The 23,807-nt window shown below is 40.0% G+C and overlaps 1 protein-coding gene across 1 annotated transcript in view; it reads left to right on the plus strand.

Moving 5' to 3' along the window:
- The window catches only part of LOC127576094 (protocadherin Fat 3-like), a 554,951-nt gene that overhangs the window by 501,338 nt on the left and 29,806 nt on the right, over positions 1-23,807 (plus strand). The window contains exons 21-23 of the mRNA XM_052026479.1: positions 1,234-2,032; positions 6,031-6,165; positions 9,711-9,868. Coding sequence (XP_051882439.1) covers positions 1,234-2,032; positions 6,031-6,165; positions 9,711-9,868 — 1,092 coding nt within the window. The remainder of the gene's footprint in view (positions 1-1,233; positions 2,033-6,030; positions 6,166-9,710; positions 9,869-23,807) is intronic.

Genomic DNA, 23,807 nt, shown 5'->3' on the forward strand with positions numbered 1-23,807 from the left:
CAGACGGCTGTGGAGGCCAAGTCATTGGGTGTACTCAAAGCGGAAGTTGATAGGTTCTTGATTAGTAAGGGCGTCAAAGGTTACAGGAGAAGGCAGGAGAATGGGGTTGAGAGGGAAAAATAAATCAGCTGTGATTGAATGGCAGAGCAGACTCAATGGGCCAATGGCCAAATAGCCTAATTCTGCTCCTATGTCTTATGGTAGCCCAGGCTTCAGCTTCCTAGAGGGCAGGCTCTCCTGTGGAGGACTTGGATAAGAGCTGTGATGGAGCAGCCTACTGACAAGGACTGATGGGCACACACAACAAGACCAATAGGACATTGACAGGCTGCTGAAACTCTGCATGAAGGAGCGCCAGGAAGTTAAACTCCAACCCTAGAGCTTGCATGGAAGTGATAGCCAGCTCCATTTCAACTCATGCAAACCCAATCACCATCGAACTTCCGATGAACAATGTCTCAATTTGCACTGAACCACAGGGTGGGATGTTTGTGCAGCAGTTAGTACTGCTGCCTGACAATGGGTGCCACCTGTGCGGAGTTTGAAGGCTCTTCCTATGACCACTGGGTCCTTTCATGTCCTCCCACCTCCCAAAGCAGTGCTGGTAGGTTACTGGTAGGAACCAGCAACAGTTGTTTGCAGTTTGGACACTGAGGCAATAAACTTCATGCAGTTCCAGCACCAGCCCAGGTTTTTTTTAGTGAAGCCATTGATGTGATATGACTGCAATCTGTGACCAAGAGTGCTCCCACCATATCAGCAAGGCTCCTTACCCATACTGCTTTTTGCCACAGGAGAATTCGCATATCCTTAAATGGACTGTCTCTGTCACCTCCTTTGTACAGTGATGCATAGCGAATTAGAAGACAATATTAACATCTGCCACTCTAACCTGGAAAGAGCCAGAGACAAACAAAAATAATAGCCATGGTAAATAAGAGTTGATATCATCACCTCCATACTCTGCGTGCTTCCATCACAGGCACTAGTCCCAGTTTCCTGAATAGTAAATTGGAGCTTGGCTCACAGCCAATATTCAAAACAAGTCGGTATCTGTAGCAACAGGAAAAGCTCAAATCTGCAGCCTGAGACTTTGAGACTAAGAAGCACTTTTGTAAATAATACTGCTTCTTGAAATTGTTTATGTCTTGTGTTTTCTCCCATATTTAAAGCTTTCTCTCAGACCAAAAATGTATCAATTATATATCTTTGTTTTTGCTCATACTACAACAGGCTCAAGACTCTGGCAAACCACCACTGACTTCTTCCACCTATATTCTTGTTCGTGTGATTGAAGAAAGCATTCACAAACCAACCGCTATTCCACTTGAGATTTTTATTCCTACAATGGAGGATGAATTTTCAGGAGGCGTGATAGGAAAAATCCATGCTACAGATCAGGATATGTATGACGTTCTTAGCTACAGCTTCAGGTCAGACCAAAGAAGTCTATTCAGTATAAATAGCCAAGATGGGAAGATTATTGCACTTGGGGGACTGGATAGTGGCAAGTATATATTAAATGTGTCTGTCAGTGATGGGCGGTTCACTGTCCCTGTTGATGTAGTGGTTCATGTTGAGCAGGTGACTCAGGAAATGCTAAACAATGCAATAACTATTCAGTTTGAAAACATCTCTCCTGAAGATTTTATTGGACTCTATCTCCATGGATTTAGGCGAAACCTTCAGAACCTATTTGCGGCCCAAAAGCAAGACACTGTTCATATTATTAGTATCCAGCCAGTCGCAGGCACACAGCAGCTTGAGGTTTTGTTGGCAGTGCAGATGTTTAGAAGCGGTTTCTATAAAACTGCTTATTTAATTCAAAAGCTTAGCAATGCAAAGAGGGATTTTGAGAACGGCCTTCTCGTTTCCGCTATCATGGACAAGAGTTGCCCGGCTGAGGAGTGCCAAGAACGCAACTGTGAGCCGATGATTTCTGCAGAACCACAGTCCACTACGACCTACAGTACTGCACGGATCAGTTTTGTGTCCCCTCATTATTACAGAAGTGTAACGTGTGCTTGCAATGGTGAGTAGTATTAAACACAGGGAAAATCTCCCGAAATGTATTTTAAAAACTGTCACATCAGTAAATTTAAATGTAAGTTCTTACGGTGTGTATGCAAGTTAATGTGATAATTTTTACTTTTGTTTAAAATGTGTTGATGTTACCAAGATATTGTGCAGTTTCAGATTTGCAAATGGGCAGCACAGTGGTGCAGCAAGAAGGGCTGCTGCCCCACAGTTCCAGTGACCTGTATTCAATGCAAACTTCCAGTGTTGGCTGTGAGAATTTGCAAGTTGTCCATGTTACCACATGGGTTTCTCCCAGTCGGTATGGTTTCCACCCACATCCCCAAAGTGTGCTGGTAGTTTTGTGAATAGTCTTTCATAAATTGCCCCTGATGCAGGTGAGTGATAGGAGAATCAGATGTAAATGGATGAGCATGTGAGAGAAAATAGCGCAGCAGGAAGTAAGTCAGGGAATTGGATTCTGAGCCAGCATGGGCCAAATGACCTCCTTTTATGTCGCTATGAAATACGACTCAAAATTGAAGCTTTTGTGAGGATGGATATAAAATTTTCCAAGCAGAACATTGTAGTTTAAATATACTACTGAAGATACACTAAGATAATTACAGCCACACTTTCTTACTTGATGAGCCCATTTTACAAAATAACTAAGTCGAGAAAGGGGGATATCCAGTAACATGAGTACATGCTGCAGTTTTTGAGCATTTCCTGGTGTAACACTTTAGAGGCCAATAAGTGACATGCAATGTGTTTGGAAGCCCTATTTATGCTTTAAAGCATCAGTTTGCTGGTGTGATGCAACAATAAAGGAAGAGAAGTACCAGATCTTGAAAAGCGGTAACTTTTTCACAGGTATTTAACAGAAACCTCGTCTTATTACTAACCCAGTTTAATTTAAAACAATTCGATCAAGATCCTGAATCAAACTTGTCACACCAATATAAAATCATTTAATTAACAATGCAGCAGAATATGCCATGTAAACTATCCTCAGGAGATGGAGAAATTTGTGGGAAAAAAACTTTCATAATGGCATACAGAAATATGCCCATGGGAATTTTTGTAGCCGCACCTTAGAAACTCTCACTATGAGCAGCTTGTAAGAGAGGGAAGATGGGATGGGTTGAAATAATGTTGTAAAATTGACTGCCAAGAGCAGTGTAAGAGAAGTCCAGGTCTGTAAAGACAGAAGGAGAAACAAGTCACTACATTCAGGAGAAACAGAGGACTGCAGATGCTGGAATCTATCCTGATGATATAGCATAGAAATCCATCCTGAAGAATAGAAATCCTGAAAAACAGAAATGCAGCATGGAAATCTGTCCTAAAGAAGTGTCCTGATCCGGAACGTTGACCGCCTGCTTTTCTCCACGGATGTTGCCTAGCCTGCTGAGTTCCTCCAGCACATCGTGTTTTTCACTGCATTCATAATTTCTAGTGGGACATATTTAGTCAAAGCTGAACGATCCCACACTTCTGTTGGTACTACCTGAGCCTCACAACTATGTGTCTTAAAACCTCATTTTAAATTTCTTTATATTGAGAGGATCATATCGGTGATCGCTATCCATCTGTTCAGCATCCATGTCAAACTATCCTTTCCCTCCCCTGTCTACCTGCTCATCTTTGAATGGAAGAACCAATTCCATAGCAATGGCCAAATTTTCATGGATAACATGGCCAAATTTTCATGGCCACTATAATTCTCAGAAACAGTTCCAGACCATTCTGTTGTCTTTCCCCAACCTCCCCCTTCAAGAACCAAAATAAGACTTAAGAATGGAGACACAAGAGACTCCAGATGCTGTAATCTGAAGCAAAAAACAAACTGCTGAAGGAACTCAGTGGGTCAGAAGGTAAAGGGATAGTCGTCATTTCAGGTCAAGATTACCTCATTCCTGATACAGGGTCTTGACCTGAAACGTTGACTATCCCTTTGCCTCCACAGATGCTGCTTGACCCACTGAGTTCCAACAGCAGTTTGTTTTTTGAGACTTAAAACTGCTAAACTCTGCTTAATCACTGGACACCTTTAGGTTTGGATGATGGAGGAGTTTATCAGACATAATTGAAGTGGTACTTGGGTTTCCTATCCATTATCCTGACACTTTAGAAGACCCTAGAACAAAAATAGGTTTGAGAATAAGAGTAATGGCTAGGTCCTGGGTACCATGTATCAATGTGCTGAAGAAATGTTTGCACCATTCACAATCTGTGCATTCAGTGGATGAAATTGCCTCCTTTTGATAAAATTGATGGCACTTTCTGATCAGACTCTACCCTCACCTGGATCAAAATAAATGTTTCTTTCCCGTGGATGCATCAGGCTATTCTTGATTGCTCTTTTTCTCTGCTTTGAGTCCTTGTCAACAAAATCAAAGAAACGTTTGTTCAGTTTATCTTTCACCTGTACTGATGCTGTCATCAGAGGCCCATTGAAATTTGGAGGTATAAAAATTCAGTGTTGTTTCACATTTACAGCCATCAACAAGTTAGAGTCTGCTATAAAAAGGGACTGCAAGAATGTTCCCACAGCTGATCTTCTTATGGACTTTATTAGTTGCGGAGTGAAATGAGGGAAAACGCACTCTTTTCAAGTGCTGTCTAGCAAGGATTATTGACTGATTAGATTTTGCCTGGGTCAAAATACTTCTTTGCATTTGTGTTCTGTTGAGTCCTTCTCTGCGCCATTGTAATCTTCTCAAAATATGTTGAGAACAAAAAAATGTCCATCACTTTGTTTAACTAAACTCAATTAAGTGTATTTTCACTTGCTTTTGAGGTATATTGTAACTCTCACTCAGCTAAGGTATTGATGGATCACCTGACCTTCCTGTTCTTTACCACCTTGGGATCATAGATTGAACCAGTTACTACCACCTTTAAAATAATGATGATCTTGAGCAGGAACAGATGGGTTTAAAGTCCGGGTGATTTCAAGAACAATAAAAGGGCACCACTCTCGTTTCATGCACAAGCTTTAGATTGGGTCTTTGATGGGCTGGTCAGGATAATGATGCATTCAGTGGAGAGAATTTGTCATTTTTGGCACTTTTGTCATGACTGGTTTAGAAATTGTACAAGTGTGCATATGATGAACATTGTCAATCATATATTACTTAGCTTTATTTACTCCCTTTGTAATGCACTGTTACTCAGATGTGACAGACACTTGTCATAACTGTGCCTCCTTTTCCCTCCAATCTTATGAAAATTCATGGTAAGTTGCAGTTCCATGAGCAATGCATGATGTCCAGTACTTTAGCGAACAGATGTTCTTTGTGCCCCAGCTTTAGCAGAGTGTTGGAAGCTACTTTGCTGTTGGATGATCATCACAACTAATACTGTTCTGGTCATACATGTGTGTGTGATTGTGTCATAAATACATTCATGCTTTCCAGGATAAACCAGTGAGGAGCAGATTTCTTGATGTCTCATTTTCCATCTTTAATCCAAGCATGCAGTTCCCAATTTTAATTCCCTGATAAGAGTCATTTAGCTCACAAAGACTGTGAATCAATCCTAGAACCTTCATTGTGTGTGTCTCAGTTTCATATCAATCATGAGTAAATTCTTAGATAATTATAACTTGCAAAAATTTTGTCTCATTTCAACAGACTTCAACATGTCAGTGGATAGATCTTGGCACAAGAAGAATATGGTTATAATTATGTGACATTAATTTGAGTCTGTAACAGTATCCGTAAAGATATCCTGCAGTCCATTAGCATCTGCAGTGAATAAATCAGCAACATACCATTCTTAACGTGAAAAAATTGGCATCTTCATTTTAATACCTTGTGTTAAAGAATCAGAGTAATATAGGAAATTAAACTTTTACTTCAAATTTATCAAATATAATGAAGCCAAAGGGGAGAATATCTACTTGGTAAATACATATAACTATATAAGTATGAAGGAATACGTAATTATAGGCTCAAGGAGGGATTGACTGAGACTGTTTCCCTAAGTTTGTTTCCTTTTCTGCAACAGGTGAACTCTGCCCTGTGGTTTCTGATGTTTGCCAAGACAAGCCTTGCCCAAGCGATATGCATTGCATTAGAGGCAGTGAAGGCCATGGACCATATGTCTGTCAGTGTCCACCAGGGAACCTTGGAGAGTGTTCAGGTAAGGAAGGCAGAGAGTAAAGGTACATTTCTGCTCAGAAGAAAACACCTTCACTTTTATATTTCTGTTCCATAAATTTAATAATCAAGCACTGGTTAAAACAATGACTGATTACTTTTCTCTTTATTGTGTAGAATGGATATACTTGGAGAGATGTATAAAGCCCGTTAGGCAGATTGACGGAATTTTGCTGACATTCTTTTCGATAAACAGTTATGGCCTGCTTGACCTTGAGTTTACTAAGAATAAGTATCACTCACACAAAGATTTTAAATTAGATTGAATTGCGAGAAGGATATAGGGACAATGAATTGTATAACTGTATTATTTTTTAATTCAACAATTAACTTCTATTCTAATTGACTGAAGTTTCTGTAATTAAGGCGAGAACAAATGACAAGCAATAGTATCAGGCAACAGCTGTTAAATTACAATGCCCAATGTTATAGAAGATCCTTTTTCTCTTGCTATAAATTATGCATTTCTAATGTAAACTGTGAAATGTGAACAGTGACTGAATTTACTCATTAATCCATCACAACAGATTGCTCCCAATAATTACAGCTAGTTTGCAGAAATAAGTTATGTACATGAAGCTGAAAAGACACAGAGTGCTCAGTGACTAGAGCAGTCTAAGAATGGCACTGTTCAGGTAAAGTAGTCGTCAGTATTCGAGACTATAAATTCTGTGTTTAATTACATCTTAATGCATTTTGGAATGAGTTCTGTCTGAGCATCTATCTAATTTTGGAAGTAAGTCCATATTTCCTGAATTACAAATGCAATAATTAGTTACAGAGTTGCTCACTTAATGTTCAGATTCCATTCTGTGGCACACAACATTATCATATATTCACGATAACAATAACTATAACAATAGTTGTTCCTGTCGGAGTTCCTGCCAAATTTCCTTGAATTTGTAAGAGTACTGGTCAAAGACTGAATCGTGAGCCATTTTTGTCCAGTTCCTCTGATGTTCATTGCCATTTTTTAACCATTCAGTCTGACAGGCACACACAGGGCAGGCATGGTAGTGTAGTGGTTAGCATAATGCTATTACAGCACCAGTGACCCAGGTTCAATTGTGGCCACTGTCCGTAAGGAGTCTGTACATTCTCCCCATGTCTGCATGGGTTTCCTCTGGGTGCTCCGGTTTCCTCCCACGTTCCAAAAACATAGGGGTTAGGAGCTGTAGGCATGCTATATTGGTACTGGAAGTGTGGCGACACTTGTGGGCTGCCCCCAGAAAGATGCAAAAACTCTATGCAAAAAGATGCATTTCACTGTGTGTTTCGATGTACATGTGACTAATAAAGATATCGTATCGTATCTTATTCGGTTGATGGCAGCTGTCATACATGTTGTTGAGTTATACCCGATTGGAGGGTGGGTGGTGGGGGGGTTGCAGAAGATAGGCAGGTAGGCAAAAAGCAAGTGTGTGGGTGAATTATTTTCAGGAGTGCTTAGACAGAAAGGGATCACTATTTACAAAAGGAGTGAGCACCCATAAAGGGAGATCAGCAATGAGAAAAATAGTAAATGACTAGTAAATGAATCTATGAATCAAGTTAAAGGTGATTTTATCATCAAAAGTTACATCGTTGCTGATTTTGTTTTGTGTAGTTTAAGATTTTAAAATGTTGAAAACATGAAATCAAGTATTTTAATCTCATAGTCAGGGAATGATGGCAAATCAACAATACAGTAATTTATATTTTTAATCAATCAGTAAATAAATAAGTGACATTTTGAGAATATATCCCTTTTGACTTAGTCAGATGTAAAGTATCAGGGTCTTGACCCAAAATGTCGACTATCCATTTCCCTCCATAGATGCTGTCTGACCTCCTGAGTTCCTCCAGCAGTCTGATTTTTGCTCCCAGTTCCAGCATCTGCAGTCTCTTGTGTCTCCTGATATAAAAGTCAGTTCTTTGAAGCTGACTAGTTTACAGGGCAATTATTTAGATTATTAACCCATGCCAACATCTGCTTCTGGAGTCCAAACCACAGGGTGTGCAAAAAAGACTTTTCCTAAATTAGGGAAGGAAGTACTTAAGTCTATGCCTAGAAATAATTTATTTATCATATTATTGTGATTATATTATCAATGGTCTTAAGATTCAAGTAAACCTTAAAATGGGCCAGAATGGCACAGGTCTGTTAAGACTGAACCTATTTTGTTCCTTGTTCCACCACAGTAAAATTCATTTGTAACCAAGGCCTTGCACCTGGTAAAATTATATTGCTTGGGAATGACAGACATTTAGGACCAAGAGGTGTGAGTTCAGTATGGATGTTGAACAAGCAACGCCACCGTCACATGCAGCCCTGACATAGAAATCGTGTTCCCATCCATATTTTCTGAGTTACTCTAAGTGACCAGGAAATGGTCATTATCACGCTTCATTAATGGAAAAATCCATGTTCAATTGCATGACACTGGAAGAATAAAGCATTATCCAATTGGACTCCTAAGTATCTGTGTCCTTAAAGATTAATTTCTCCATCATAGAATATTCTAATATATTTTACATGGTCTGATGCTCCTACCCTTATAAACTAAAACATTAATCAATTTTCACCTTAATTTTGTTCTTCTTTCTTAGAATTGTCATGCATGTCAGAGAATAAATTATGTGTGAAAATTGTTGCTCAAATTCAATAATAATAAATGACTGATCCAGTGATAATTGGATGTCACATTTGCCTGCAGCAATTACTGCACAGCACTTCAGTGTAATTGTGAAGCATTTGGGAATGTTCTGAGGATGTGAGAAGTGCTAAATATATAAAATATATTTGAATATGCAAGTTCATTCATTTATTTATATCTGAATTTTTTAACTGAAGAATAATTATAATTGCTACATGCTGTTGCATATTTCTTTTTTGAGAAAAGCAAAATTAATCTTTGATAATAAACGTTCCTAAAATTGCATAAGCCATTCAGCGGGTTCGGTGTAATACTTCTGGGATTAGTATCCACATTACTTTGAATGCACCCAAGGAAATAGAGTTTGAGACTTGCGTTTCTATCTTCCCTCCAGTATTGTGCCCTAATTTCTTCTAAATAACCTTTCAAATGTCCTTGAGCACAATATTTTTCAGAAATGAATGATGAGAATAAAATTGAAGAATTGATATCCACATCAAGATGGGGAAAATATTTGGAACAATATCTGAATGTTAACTTTTGATCCTACTTGATGTTGCTTTCATTTGTTGGTTTTCACCTCACTTAGCAGTAGAATTTTTGCAGTTTCCAGGTTGTCAGTCCCTTGCCATAATATCCTCCACCTTCATAATCAAGCCTTGTTTGATAGATTTACAAAATTGTATTGGAATGTTATTGAGTTAACTACAGGATATTTAAAATTGAACAAAAAGAATAACATTCATAAATAGTATCATATTTTCTTAAAAGCACAAAATGTTAATTATATTTTGTATTAAACATAAGGTGATCAAGCCAGAGTGATGTGTTCACCAAATTTCACCTAAGAGCAATATTAATGTTTCAGCATGGCTTTCCTTCATTCATCCAGGTCATGCGTCCCTGAGTTTTGCTGGAAACAGCTATATTAAGTATCGGGTGGCTGAAAACAGCAAAAGACATGAACTGAAATTGGGGCTGCATTTGAGAACACTGCAGAGTAATGGAATCATAATGTATGCTGAAGGGGAATACTGTGTCATTTTGAAGGTAAATGTGATGCTCTGTATTTTGAATGATGTTTTAAAATGAATGGTTGAATTTGTATTTCAGTATTTAATTATTGTTTTAAGAATACATACATCTTATATTTCTCCCCATAACACATTGATTGTCAGGCTACTTAACCGATAACAATGTACTTTTGGGAAGCATTTTCTCTTAATCTTGAGCTATGATGTACACAGAAATAGATCAAGTTGCTTCATAGTCACATGTAATAAGTGGAAAGTACTCATGCTTTTTGTAAGTTAATATGGATAATATATGCCAATATGATGCCATTTATGTATAATCTAACTCCAGGATCATTAGTATAAACTGGTCTTTAATTCACCCATGCAGTGTTCATACATGTTGTCTCAAACAAAACACACAGGTTGAGAAAGGCACCTGGATCAAAATATTGTCAGCAGATAAAGCTAACCTAGGGCTGAACAGTTTCTGAATAAAGACCTGTAACCAAGGTTATTGCTTCCATACACTGATTAACTAAATTCATTTTTATTGCATTGGATTTCAGGGTTTTCTGTGGTGTTTTGATATCACACTCCCTTACTTAAGTTGCTTTTCTATGAAGACTGAGACCTGATATCCTCATATGATGTGCCAGAAGTGTATCTACAATTGGAATGTTGTGGTGTGTGAACTCAGGCTGCTACCATAAGCCTTATCATATCAGTTGGATTATTGGAAAAAATGAAGTTCACAGGTTTAATTAATGTAGTGCTGCATTTATAAGTGGCCTCCATGTACTGGCCTGCCATGCACCAGGTGTTCCTGGAGGGCATAGTAGAGACAAGACTAAAGATTGATCATCCCCTAACCTGTTAATTACACATACCTCAGAAAATTATTTCATATTTCTCAGAACCACAAAACATTTTTGTACAGCCCTACAAAACAATGAAATGTCAAGCACTTGACAATAATATGCAGTATTATGACACACATCTCAAGTCATCTTTGTCAATATTAACTTTTTAATCATTCATCTCAGACTTAAACTCCAGTTTTGTTAGTGCATGAGGTGATGCTTTTTCATCTGCTTTGGGTATACGTGCAGTCATTTCATCAGAAGGTTCAGCTACATGCTAAAGTAGGAGTGGAAAACTTAGACTGAGACACTCATTATCCTATACTGAGCAAATATTAGTGAATGCACAACTTTATCTGATTCACACAAGGATTTGCTTTACCTCAGCAAGACTTTGCTGTTAGTAGGTGTTTAATTTATGTGCAGGATCTAACAAATGGACTTCCAGGTGACATTTATCTGACAGAAGCTTCATAATGTGGCAGTAGTCTTTAGATCTTTGAATGAGTTCTGTAGTTTTTATTGGAGTAGGAATTAACGTTCCTTTATGTGCTCAGTCATTTTCTCTAAATCCACAACTGCTTTGGATCTCATATCATTAGTGGTTGCTCAGAATGATGATGGTAGTTAGATGGTGCATTGAGCAGAAGAGCAAGTGAAAAGTTGCTGGCCTGGAAATTGTAAAGTGTCTGAACAGAAAACTAATATTAAGGGATAAGGGGTATGTGCCAGTTTTGTGTGAGAACCCCTAGACAGCTATCTTCCATTACACAAATGACCCAAGTCATTGGGCGCAGTTGAATAGTCTTGCAGATGGGCTGTTAGCCATGAGTTCCCTTATTGAAGAGTGGAGGTTATGGAGGAAGTTGTGTCTGGGAGCATATTGGGGATCGGGGTGAGAAAGGGCAGATAATCATAGGAGAGAAATGATCAGGTGAGAGAGAGAGAGAGCTGATGGATTAATGGTCATGGTGAAGAGGCCATCAGTGGCATTAGTAACAAAGGGTAGTGGGAAAGAGGAGAGTTAGGGAACAATGGGTTGGGATAAGTGTCAAAGATTCGCAAAGAGAACCAGGGTCACAATAGAGGAAGGGTTAATTAGATAGAAGATCAGGAGAGGATTGGGGGTGGGGGATCATGAGGCTTGAGGGAGAGGATTGGTGCTGCAGGTAGTGCCTGAGCTCAGAGTCATACACCATTAAAAAAGGCCTCCAGCCCACTAAGCCTGCACCATGCATCAAGTACCGGTTTACACTGATCTTATGCTAATCCAGTTTTATTCTTCCCACATTCCTATCAATTCCTCCCAGAGTCCACCAATTAACACACAAATTTGGGATGTGAAAGGAAACCAGAGCACCTGGAGGAAATACATGGAAGTCACAGGGAGAACATGCAAATTTCACACAGGTGGCACCAGAGATCAGTATTGAACCCAGGTTGCTGAAGCTGTGAGGCAGTAGCTCTACCAGTGGCACCATTGTGCTACCATATCTGCAGCTAGACTTGGGCACTGGGGCAGTGGTGGCTGGGAGCAATTAATTGAACAGAAGACTTGAAGAAAGCCTTCCTGGAGAGAAATGCAAGACTGTAGATGCCTTCCCTACATCAGTATAGTTAAGGTCAGGATCCTTTTGACTAGTGCCATTAAAGCGTGCCTTCCATTAAAGCACCCTTTAGGGTGCATGAACTAAATTGGTTGCAGGTTTCAGAGGTGTCGAACAATTTTGCATAAGTAATGTGAAAGCAAAATTTGCAAGCTGTTTGATGTCATTGCATATGCCCAGGATCCTCCTCGTTTTATGCACAGAGAACTTGTGCACTAACTGATTTTTTTCATGCATTGAATGCATAGAGTACAAAAATATTTTAAATGCAGCAGAATACACACAGGTATAGAAATTCAATCATCGTGCAATATTTTTGTGTGTGATGCAATTGAATTCTATCAAAAATTAAGTTTATTTACATGATGATTTCAGTCAGGGAAACTGATGCAGGTTTTTAGGAGATGACAGTGATTCATGATGTCACTGACAATATGAAAAAATTATTTCAATATAAGAGGCACATCTCTTTCTATTAAAGTAGCTATTATTGGAATACATAATCTGAGTAAATTCATTTCACTTCAAAAAATGTAAATGAACATCAATTGTTCTCAAGATTCATTGAAATTAAAATTGCAAGCAGTTTAATAGAAGAGACACCTTGTGGTGATATAATTGAATATTAACTTGCAAGAACAAGTGATTAGAGCAGGCTGGTGACAATACCTCCAAACAGTCTGAATGCATATTTATATTTTGATCTGATATAGTCATATTTCAGCAGCCAGATTTGAGCAGTTCTTGGCTGAGCAGTTTCCATAGGAAGTATAAACTGGTTTACCATTCAATGAGATCATGTCTGACCTTTTACCACAGGGCAACTTTCCTGCACTAATCTTGATTCCTTTAATACACAAAAATCTGTCAATCACTGTCTTGAGCATACTCAGTACAGGTCCTCCCCAGGTTAAGGAAGGGTTCCATTCCTGTGAATCGTTCGTAACCTGGACAGTTCACACGTAGGAAATGCAGCCACGAACTGAGTTCCCAAGCAGCCAAAGATGCCTGCAGCCCCACAGTAGCTGGCAAATCCATACTGCCAGTTTTCCAAATGTTCATTCGTATGTGCATAATTCAGGCGTTTGTATCTAAGGGAGGACCTGTAACTGAATTTCCCCAAACCTCTTTGGATGAAAATGCTTAAGGTTCACTACCTTCTGGATGAAGAAATGTCTTCTCATCTCATTTGTATTCCCTAATTTTTAGTATGTGATCCCTGGTTTTTGACATCCAGCCAGAAGAAATGTCATTGTTGTATCAACCTGTCAAACTTAAAGAACTACAACAACTGGATCTTTCCTCTCCCACTCCAGCTTCCTGTCTAGCCCCAAGGATTGAGAGGGCAACACAGCCTTTGGGAATCATGCTCGGAGCTACAGAGAACAGTATCTATCCCCCTTGCCGTGCTGCCTCCTATTTGACAAGCCCTTGGTACCATGGTGCCTTAGTCTTCTCATCCACTTATGCATGGTGATTTAATTCAAAACACCTACGTAAATCAAAAATCTAACATACATGCATTTTGCCATATCATTGTCTTCCTATTAACTTGTTTTACCACTTATACAATGCCAATATTTTCTTAATATGTTTTGCATTTAATATGGATCTTGGTTCCATAATCTTGTTGTACTTATAGGGTTTGGCTACTTAGTGGCTTGTACCCAAACACAGTCCGTCATCCATTCTTCTTTTGCATCTAACCTTGAAATTTTCCTTTTCAACTAGAAGATGTAAAGCAATCCCCAAAGAATGAGTAAGGCGAATGCCAAATAACCCAGTAAAAACTGCCGTCTGCTTTCATACCTCAAGATGTGGACCTCTCTGTAAAGCTCTTCCAACTTTCGGTCGGGAAAAACATAGTACAAGAGAAAGTATTGAAGGATTTGGCACCTTTGAAAATTATAGGTTGCAGGCACAGATGAGATATATTTCAGACTGTTAAGAAGAGGAAGGATGGAGATTGCAGAGGCTCTGACGAGCTTTTTCCAGTCGTCAAAAGGTCATCAACCTGACACCTTACTTCACTTTCCAAAGATGCTGCTGAACCTACTGAACATTTCCATCAATTTGTGTTCTCATTTCATTTCTTCTGTCCTCCTTGAGTGGTGCCCATTGATGAGAGGTTGCTTGCTTATTGTTGTTTAAAATGTGGACAAAATGTAAAACCAAATAGTTACAGGATAATTTATTTAACTTCAATTGCACAGTAGTGTAGCGGTTTGCATAACGCTATTACAGCGCCAGCGACCCAGGTTCAATTCTGGCCACTGTCTGTAAGGAGCTTGTGCGTTCTCCCTGTGTCTGTGTGGGTTTCCTCCGGGTGCTCCGGTTCCCTCCCATATTCCACAGACATACGGGTTAGGAAGTTGTGGGCATGCTATGTTGGCGCCAGAAGTGTGGCGACACTTGCGGGCTGCCCCCAGAACACTCTGCGCAAAAGATGCATTTCACTGTGTGTTTTGATGTACATGACTAATAAAGATATCTTAGAATCAGTTCTAAGGGAAAGCATAAGCCTCCATTCAAAAAGGCAGGTTAAACAAGGGCAGTCTACATGGATTCATTGAGGAAGTAGGTAGAATGATTAGAGGGTAGACACGATTTTGTTTAAAGCCATGGATGATAGGGATCTGGAATTCCATGCCTGAATGTGTAGAAACAAAAATCCTTAAATGTGTACTTGAAGAGCAGTGACCAAGGCTATGGGTCCAGTGTCAGATGGTGGGATTAGGTTGGATATCTCTATTTCCAACAACATAAACACACTGGACCAAGTGCTCTCCTTTTCTGACATAAATTTTCTGTGATTCTATGATTATATCATTGCATATCACCATCTGATTCAAGTAATTGTCAACACTTTCTGAATGATATGCCATTTTTAAAACCTTGTAATTCTTCTAATTACAGAGAATCATGAGTCTCTCTAACTATTACATAAAATTTTAACAACACAGAAACAAGATATCCCACCCAACAGATCAGTGCCGGTGTTTAGGATCCAAATGAACATCCTTCCACCTTATTTCATTTCACCATGGTCACAAATCCAATATCATTTGTCCCTTCATGTACTTATTTCACCTGGATGCACCAATGGTATCTGTCTCAACTAATCCATGCGTTAGTGAATTCCATCTTCCACCACTCTGAATTTCAACTTTACATTCAATAAAAAAAAATACAAAGAGCTTCCTCCAACCCTGCTAGCTATGTCTTGAAGCAGCAAGCAACCTTTCCTGCCCACTTGAATAGATTCTCCATCACCCCCCTCCACACACACACACACACACACACACACACACACACACACACACACACACACACACACACACACATTATGAGGGGAACCAAAGAGAAGGAAAGATAAGTAGTCTTGAGAGTGAAGAGGTAATGAAATGACCTCCATCATTTATAGTACTTGCTCAGTCACTGTTCTCTTCCCCATGCCTACTATTTCTCCCAATCTTATGCTCATCTCCTCACCAATGAATTCTTATTCCCTTTCCCTCCCACTCACATTTAAGCTTATTCACTTGCTTGCTCCTCTTTTTCTCATCCTTCTCCATATCCTTCTTTCCAGCTCTCCATTTCCACTCACCAGCAGCTCTCTTTCACCTATCCTTTCCCCCTTCCCCCATCCTTTCAGTTATGTTTCTCCTCTCTCTACCAACCCTCTTTCATCTTTTTTTTTCTTCAACCATACCTGCTAATCATCTTCCTCTTGCCCTTCTATCCTTTCCTCTCCTCTTCCCTTGTTTACTTTTTATCTGGATTTGATCAGCTATGATCTTTATCCTTCCTCTTCTACTCTCCAGCCTTCATCACCTGTCCTCCCATTCTGTTGCAACTATCCCCACTAAACCCCCTTGGCATATATAGATTTCTGGTGTGCAATGCCACCGGAAATAAACTTGCATCAATAAGTAACTTTAAACGTACTGATCTATTTCTGTCATCTTGTAGTGTGGAGCATCAAATGTGCTCTGATGATGTAAAATCCACTTGTTTTCATAGTAGTTTGTCAAATATATTAATCATAAAGTTCTAATATCGTTTTGAACAAATTTCCTGTAGAAAATGTCTTTGGGCCATAATACAGCACAATTCATTTTAGTTGAGTGGCATTGCTATGTAACCTTTCTCCACAAAGTAACCTCACCATGACTTGAATTGAAGTTTTACTAAAGCCCAAAGAAAAGCCGACAGCTTGATGATCCTACTGAGAAAGGTTATTTGCTAGTTCCTACGATTTTAATGTGAGATTTGATTAACCTTTTGCAGATTTCACTGATTCAGCCAGAGGATGATTATGATGAATTTAATATGGTATTCAGAGCTGTAGGGGTTCCTTGGGTTACAAATGACCTGACTTAAGGAAATCTGACTTTACGCAAATTCTCCCATACATTTTTAAAGCATTTTTAAGCTAGTATTAATAATTATAAAATGTTTCATGGTATTCATTAATGACTGGATAAAGTGTATATTCCATTAGTTTAATTATGGGTCATGTTAGGGTGATAATTCCATGAAATGAAAGAATTATAGCAAGTACATGTAGAGTAAAATGGTAGCTATAGAAAAACGAGTAGAAATCAGCTTATGGATAGTTCTCAGGAACAGAACTCTTGTGTAACCTGGGTCTACCTGTATTACACACTATTTTTGAGATCTGGGTATCACTGGCAAGGGCACCATTTATTGCCCATTCCTAATTAACCAAGAGAAGATGGTGATGAGACATACCTTGAATCACTGCAGTCCTTCTGATGAGGCTACTTCTACAGTGACATTGGGCGGGGACTTCCAGGCTTTGGACCCAATGACAATGAAGGAATAGCAATATATTTCCAAGTTAGGAATGGTGTGCAGCTTGGTGGAGAACCTGTGGATGATGGTTTTCCCATGCACCTGCTACACTCATCCTTCATGATGATAGAGGTCTCAGGTTTTTGGAAGTGCTGCCGAGCAGCCTAGTAAGTAACTGCAGTGCATTTTGTAAATGGTACACACTTCAGCGAATGTGCACTGCTGGTAGAGGGAATGAATGTTTAAGAGTGGTGGTTCAGATGCCAATCAAGTAGGCTTCTTTATTCTGGGTGATGCTGAGCTTCTTGAGTGTTTGCTGGAGCTGCACTTATGCAGGTTAGTGGAGAGTATTCCATCTTGCTCCTGACGTGTCTTGTAGATGTTGAAAAGGACTTGGGGTGTCAGGAGGTAAGTTGCTCACACAGGATACCCAGCCTCTGACCTGCTCTTGCAGCCGTGGTATTTATGTGGCTGTTTCAGCTGAGTTTCTGGTCAGTGGGTATTGATGGTAGGAGACTCAGTGATTTTAATGCCATTGAATGAAAAGGTAGGTGGTTAAGAATCTCTTTTGCTGGAGATGGTCATTGCCTGACACTTTTGTAGCACAAATGTTACTTGCCACTTGTAAGCCCATACTTAAATGTTGTCTAGGTCTTGCTGCATGCAGTCATGGGCTGCTTCATTTGCTGAGCCATTGAACTTTGTGCATTCATCAGTGAACATCCCCACTTTCAACCTGAAATGTGAACTCTGCTTCTCTTTCTATAGATGCTGCCTGAGTTTCTGAGTGTTCCCTGCATTTCCTGTTTTTAAATCAGTGGCCTGGGTTCAGAGACAAGTAGGGCAGGCTTTGGCCTTAAGTCCCAATGTGCAGCATTCCCAGCACTATAAGATTACTGCCAGGATTTCCAGACCAGTAACTCTGATAGGGAAAGCACCTACTTCAGGGAAAGTGTTAAAATGATTTTAGCACAGAAATAACTATTTAATTTTACAAATGTGAATGGAGCTACAGTTTTCCAGGTGAGCACAGGTTTTAATCCCTTGTAGGACCTTATTAGGGAATACTTGTTCACACTGTTTTCCCCTTCATGTGTCGTGTTTTCAGTTCCATTATGTCAGCATGGCATTTTCTTGCTTCATGTGACAGTGAAAAATTGAGTTGCTGTATGTATTTCAGTGTGGCTTTTTATTTTTTTATATGCTTTATGTTAGAAGTTAGGAGTATTGTACTCATGTGGATATGGCACAGTGACACATCTGGTAGAGCTGCTGCCTCACAGCGCTAGAGATCTGGGTTTGATTCCGACCCCGGGTGCTGTCTCTGTGGAGTTTGCATGTCCTCCCTGTGTCTGTGTGGGTTTCCTCCAGGCACTCCAGTTTCCTCTCTCATTTCAAAGACATAGTTGGTAGGTTAATTGGCCATTGTAAATTGCCCCTGGTGAAATGAAATGAGAACACAGTGGTAGAATCTGGGGGGGAGGGGGGAGTTGATGAGAATGTAGAAAGAATAAAAAATATGATTAATGTAGGATTGGTGTGTAACTGGGTGATGGATGATCAGTGTTGACACAATAGGCCAAAGGGCCTGATTCTGTGGTGTATTTCTCTGTGCTTCAGCCAAAGCAGCCTCATCTACCTCACTCCCTCCACTAGTGTGCAGGTTGCTGAGTGTTTCCAACCACTCCTGCTATTCTAAGTTCCTGTGAAACTTGTGTGGTCAGCAAGCTGAATGTTGTCACCACATTCACCACTCTCTGCAGTCATTCTAGCCCTATGGCTTTTCTTAAATATCAGTGCACTGCCCTAATGCACACTCAGGCTCCTTCATAACGTGACCAGCCTTTGTTCTCATTCACCAATGTTTTGAGAATCTTCTTCCCTTTGCCAGGACACTATGAAGATCCACAGTTCAGCAATCCCAGGGATTCTGCAGAACTGTCCATTGTTCAGTGATTGCCTGTATTATCTACCCCACAGCTTTTCAGACTGGTGGAATACGGGGCAGTGATGTGGAGATTGTGGATGTGGCTGTAAATAAAACAGCTTCAGCCTTCCTAACTTTTAATTGACGTGCTTTCAAAAGTGGATGGCACATCAGTTTCCTGTCCGCATGTTGTTGGAAACCTTGTCAAGAGAAATCGGGGAGGTAGAGATAGGTGCCTGCGGTGTTATGGGGAAGCTGACTACCTTGTATCTGGACGGCATCGCCATGGTCAGCATGGATATAAGGAAAAGAAGGGTCCATAGAGAATATTTCTTGCAACTTTGATTGTTTCTGCACCAGAAGCAGAAACTTTGTTGGAGAGAGAAAAATACAAATGTTGAACTATGTGGAAAATGACAATGCCTTTGAGGATGATAAAGTTAAAAGAAGATCAGGGGGACGAGGCTTTGTAATAAAAATTAGGCCATATTTCTTCTCAGTGGGGTGCAGGTGCTGGGCAATGGCAGATTTTAAGAAGAGGGACCAGTACCTGAGGAGATGGAATTATTTACAGTGGTGGTTTTAGAAAGGGCAATGGCATATGTACATAAGTAATATGAGCAGGGGTAGGCCATTTTGACTTTTCAGGGCTGATCTACCATCCATCTATCATCTACCTCAGTGCTATTTTCCTGCCCTATCTCTATGTCCCTTGATTCCTTCAACATTAAGAGATCTACTAATCTCTGTTTTGATTAAACTCAATGACTGAGCTTCCACAGTCCTCTGGGCAGAGAATTTCAAAGATTACTGCCCATTGCATGAATAGATTTCCCCTCATCTCTGCTGTAAAAGGTCCAACTTTTATTTGGACCACTGGTTCGAGACTCCTCAGCAGGGGATATACCCTCCTTCCAGCCGGCCTGTCAAGCCTGTGCAAATTTGTTAAGTGTCACTGAGAACTCCTCTTATTCTTCTGAACTCTTGAAAGTATAGTCCCATTCAATGCAACCAATCCTCACATGGCAAACCTACCAGCCCTGGGACCAAGGATATGGCAAGGATAGGAGCATGTTAAATGAAATGTCCTTGCATATCCCTGGTTAGGAGAAGTAGTAAGTTGTGCAGTTGAGAAGAGGAGGTCACAAAAAAAGGGAAATTTATGACAGTCAGACTTCATTGTAGAGAAGAATGAGTCACCCATTTTCCATATGAGAAAGAGAAATATTTTTTAATCAAGAAGGATGAGGAGGATCTTTGGGGAGCAAAGTAATTTAGATGCCCATGTACATGTCACTTCAAGCTAATGAACAAGTAAAAAATACCATCAAAACTTTAAGGACTGGTCAGTTGAAGGGTGATCTTTATCACAAGGGGACTAGAATTGAAAAGTGAAGCTGTGATGCAATACTGCACAGATTGTGATCAAATGGACACCTATGGAGTATTGTGCTTGAGGAAATCTCAGTTCCCCTTAAAGGATATCAAGAGTTGAAAATAAAATGATAAAGCCAGGTTGCATAACATATCATGTATTTCCTTAAATTTAGAAGATTGAGAAGTAATCTGAGAATACAAACTGATGAAGAGATTCTCTCTCTCTCTCTCTCCCCCCCCATCTCTCTCCCCCCCTCTCTCTCTCCCACCCCCCTCCTTCCCTCCCTCTCTCCCTCTCGCTCAACTCAGTAGGATAGATACAGAGAAACTAATACTGGGAGATCTGGGGAGATATTTGGCATGAAAGGATGCAACACAGGCAATTGAATAGATGTTTCAATTAAAATGAGATTTGTGTAAAGAAGAGATTAAAGTGACATATTCACAAATTATCATTGTGAAAGTGATCCTACCTGGAAATAAGGCCTTAGGAGTGAAAAACTCAATAAAATGATACCAGATCTTTCAATTTAAGGAGACATTGGTTGATGTTAAGCACTCTGGTGGACAGATCAATATATTGGAGTTATTTTAACTCCCAACAATGTTCTGGTTAGTGTGCCAAAATATCAACATTGGAAACCAAAGTACATAATTTAATAGAGCGGCATTAGGGTCGAACTCAAGAAGAGAGCTTGGTCACTACAAAATGTTGATGAGTGGCATATCTCCGAATTTGACCACAGCTTGAATTCTCTTCATATAGCAGGGTTGTCTTGGATGCGGGGAAACGCGGCAGTGAAACTAACCGAGATTGAGCAGCACTTATGCAGATGGTCAAATGGCATTTGGCCAGAGACCAATTTTCATTCTCCAAGCTGTTCTCATTATACACAGCTGCTTTATTAGTTCATTCTGGTAAGCAGTTTGATGAGAGTTTTTATGATTACAGATGTATTAAAATGAAGTGTATAGAAAGGACAAAGAGAATGGAAGAAACCTTGGCTGAATTGGACCTCACACAAGAAAGTAAACTATAATCTACCCCAGAAAGGGAGTCCTGTGGTAGGGCTGCTGGTCAATAATAGAGAGAAAAGCCATAGACCAGTGAACACTGAGTTAACAGCAGGTTTTACAGACTTAATAGGATGTGCAGACAAAGGCTCAGCTTCCTTGACCTCACTGAAGAGCAGTCATTCTGGAGCCTCAGAATGACACATCAAGTAGTCAGAAACACCAGTGCACTTTCCTCAATAAACACCTGTTCTCTTCCAGAGCTGCTGGCTATGCATTGCTGGATGCTATTAAATCAAGTGGTTTTAATTCTTAGCTTCTCTCCCATCCAGACTGCCACTAGAGACATATTAAGGCTCTCCTTAAGAGAAAGATTGAAGAAGGTTGGGCCAACACTAAAAGAGAAATGACACCGAGTGCAGAACAAGCAGGGACTTGAACCCCTGCAGGCATAGAATGTCACAGACTGCAAAATGAAAACCAACAAATCAATCATTGTGTGAGCCAGTTCTCTGACATCTGTCAATTTGCTTTCATTCTGAATTCATCCAACACCCCAAAGTTCTTCATACATCAGACAAGTTGTGGTTAAGTGACAAACCTGGCTGATGGTACCTCTGAGGAGCCCCACCAATAAAGACCAAGAGCAAAAACTGAATCTGTCCTGTGTCCAACTTCAAGCTTTGCCATCTCTTTGCATAAATTACCTCCTCTGTATCCTTTCTTGGCATGACCCTTCTAACAGTCACTTGAGATTGTAAATGAGTGAAGTTCAGAGGGATCCAGGCATGCTAGTGCATGAATCACAAAAAGTGAGCAGGTCCAACAAGTAGTTAAGAAGGCAAATGGCATGTTTAAGAATAGGGAGCCTTTGTAACTGTTGTTCAGGGTTCTGGAATACTGCACACAATTTTGGTCCCCTTACCTAACAAAGGACAGAGTAGCATTGGAGGCATTGAAGATTCACCAGGCTAATTCCAAGGAGAAGAGGCTTGTTCTCTCAAGAGAAGCTAGACAGGTTGGAAATCTATTTCTTGCAGTTTAGAGAATGAGGGCTGAGCTTAAACATATAAGATCCTAAGGGGGCTTGACAGGGTAGACATTGAAATGCTTTCACTAGTGGGAGAGTCACAAACAAGGGAATGTAGGTACAAATTAAGGGCCTGTCATTTAAAACTGAGGGCATAGAAATTGCTTTTTTCAGAGATTAATGAAACCCTGGAATTCTCTGTCCTGAGGGTGATGGAGGCCAAATCATTAAATATATTTAATGTGGAGATAGAAAAACATGTGAAAGATCGAGGAATTGAGGGTTATGGAGAACTAGCACAGAAGAGGAGTTGAGGCCAGCGTAGACCAGCCATAATCATATTGAATGGCAGGGCAGGCTTGAGGAGCCTGGTGTCCACTCCTAGAGCCTTACAGCACAGAAACAGGCCCTTTGGCCCAACTCACCCATGCCAACCAAGATGTTGATCCAAGCTACTCCCATTTGCCTACATTTGGCTCCTATTTCTTGAAACCTTTTCTATCCATGTACCTGTCTAAATGTCTTTCAAACATTGTGATTATACCTGCTTCTATAGCTTTTTGTGTTCATTCAGGTTGGTACAGAGACTCCTCTTGTGCAATTAAGATGCAAAACCGAGAACTAAATTTATAATTATTCATATATTATAATTGGATGATATGACATGCTAGAACATTTTCCAGGTCTGACACCCATTCTCAGCATGCAAATAAAGCAAATACTTAGGAAGGCAAGGTTGGCTTCATTGCAAGAGGAATGGAGTAGGAGAGTAAGGAAATTTTGCTACAGCTGCATAGGACATTAGTGAGACCCATACGTGAGGTACTATGTACAGTTTTGGTCTCTCTATTTCAGGTGGGGTGCACTTCTGTTGGAGGAATCAGTCCTATGTAGATTTTTGAGATGAAGGGGTTGTTTATGAGGAAAGGTGAAGAAGGTTGGGCCTACACTCATTCATGACTAAGAGAATGAGAGAAGATCCTATTGAAACAGATGTGATTCTCAAGATGGCTTGACAGGGCAGTTGCTGAGACCATGTTTTCCCTGGTGGGGAAATTCAGGACTGTAGGCATAGTTTCAGCATTGAGTGTCGCCCTTTTAAGATGGAGATAAGGACAAATTACTTTCCCCAGAATTAGGAATTGTTGGAACTTTCTATCCCAGAGAGCTGTAGTGCTTGAGTTCTTCAAAATGTTTAAGTCTGAGATTGACAGATACTCAGACTACAAGAGAGACGAGGGTTACAGGGAACAGGGAGGAAAGAGGAATGGTGCCAAGATCGGACCAACCAAGTGTTTATTGAATGGGAAGGCTGATTGAGGGGCTGCTTGGTCTATTCC

Source organism: Pristis pectinata, chromosome 11, assembly GCF_009764475.1.
Source record: "Pristis pectinata isolate sPriPec2 chromosome 11, sPriPec2.1.pri, whole genome shotgun sequence".
Lineage (NCBI taxonomy): Eukaryota > Metazoa > Chordata > Chondrichthyes > Rhinopristiformes > Pristidae > Pristis > Pristis pectinata.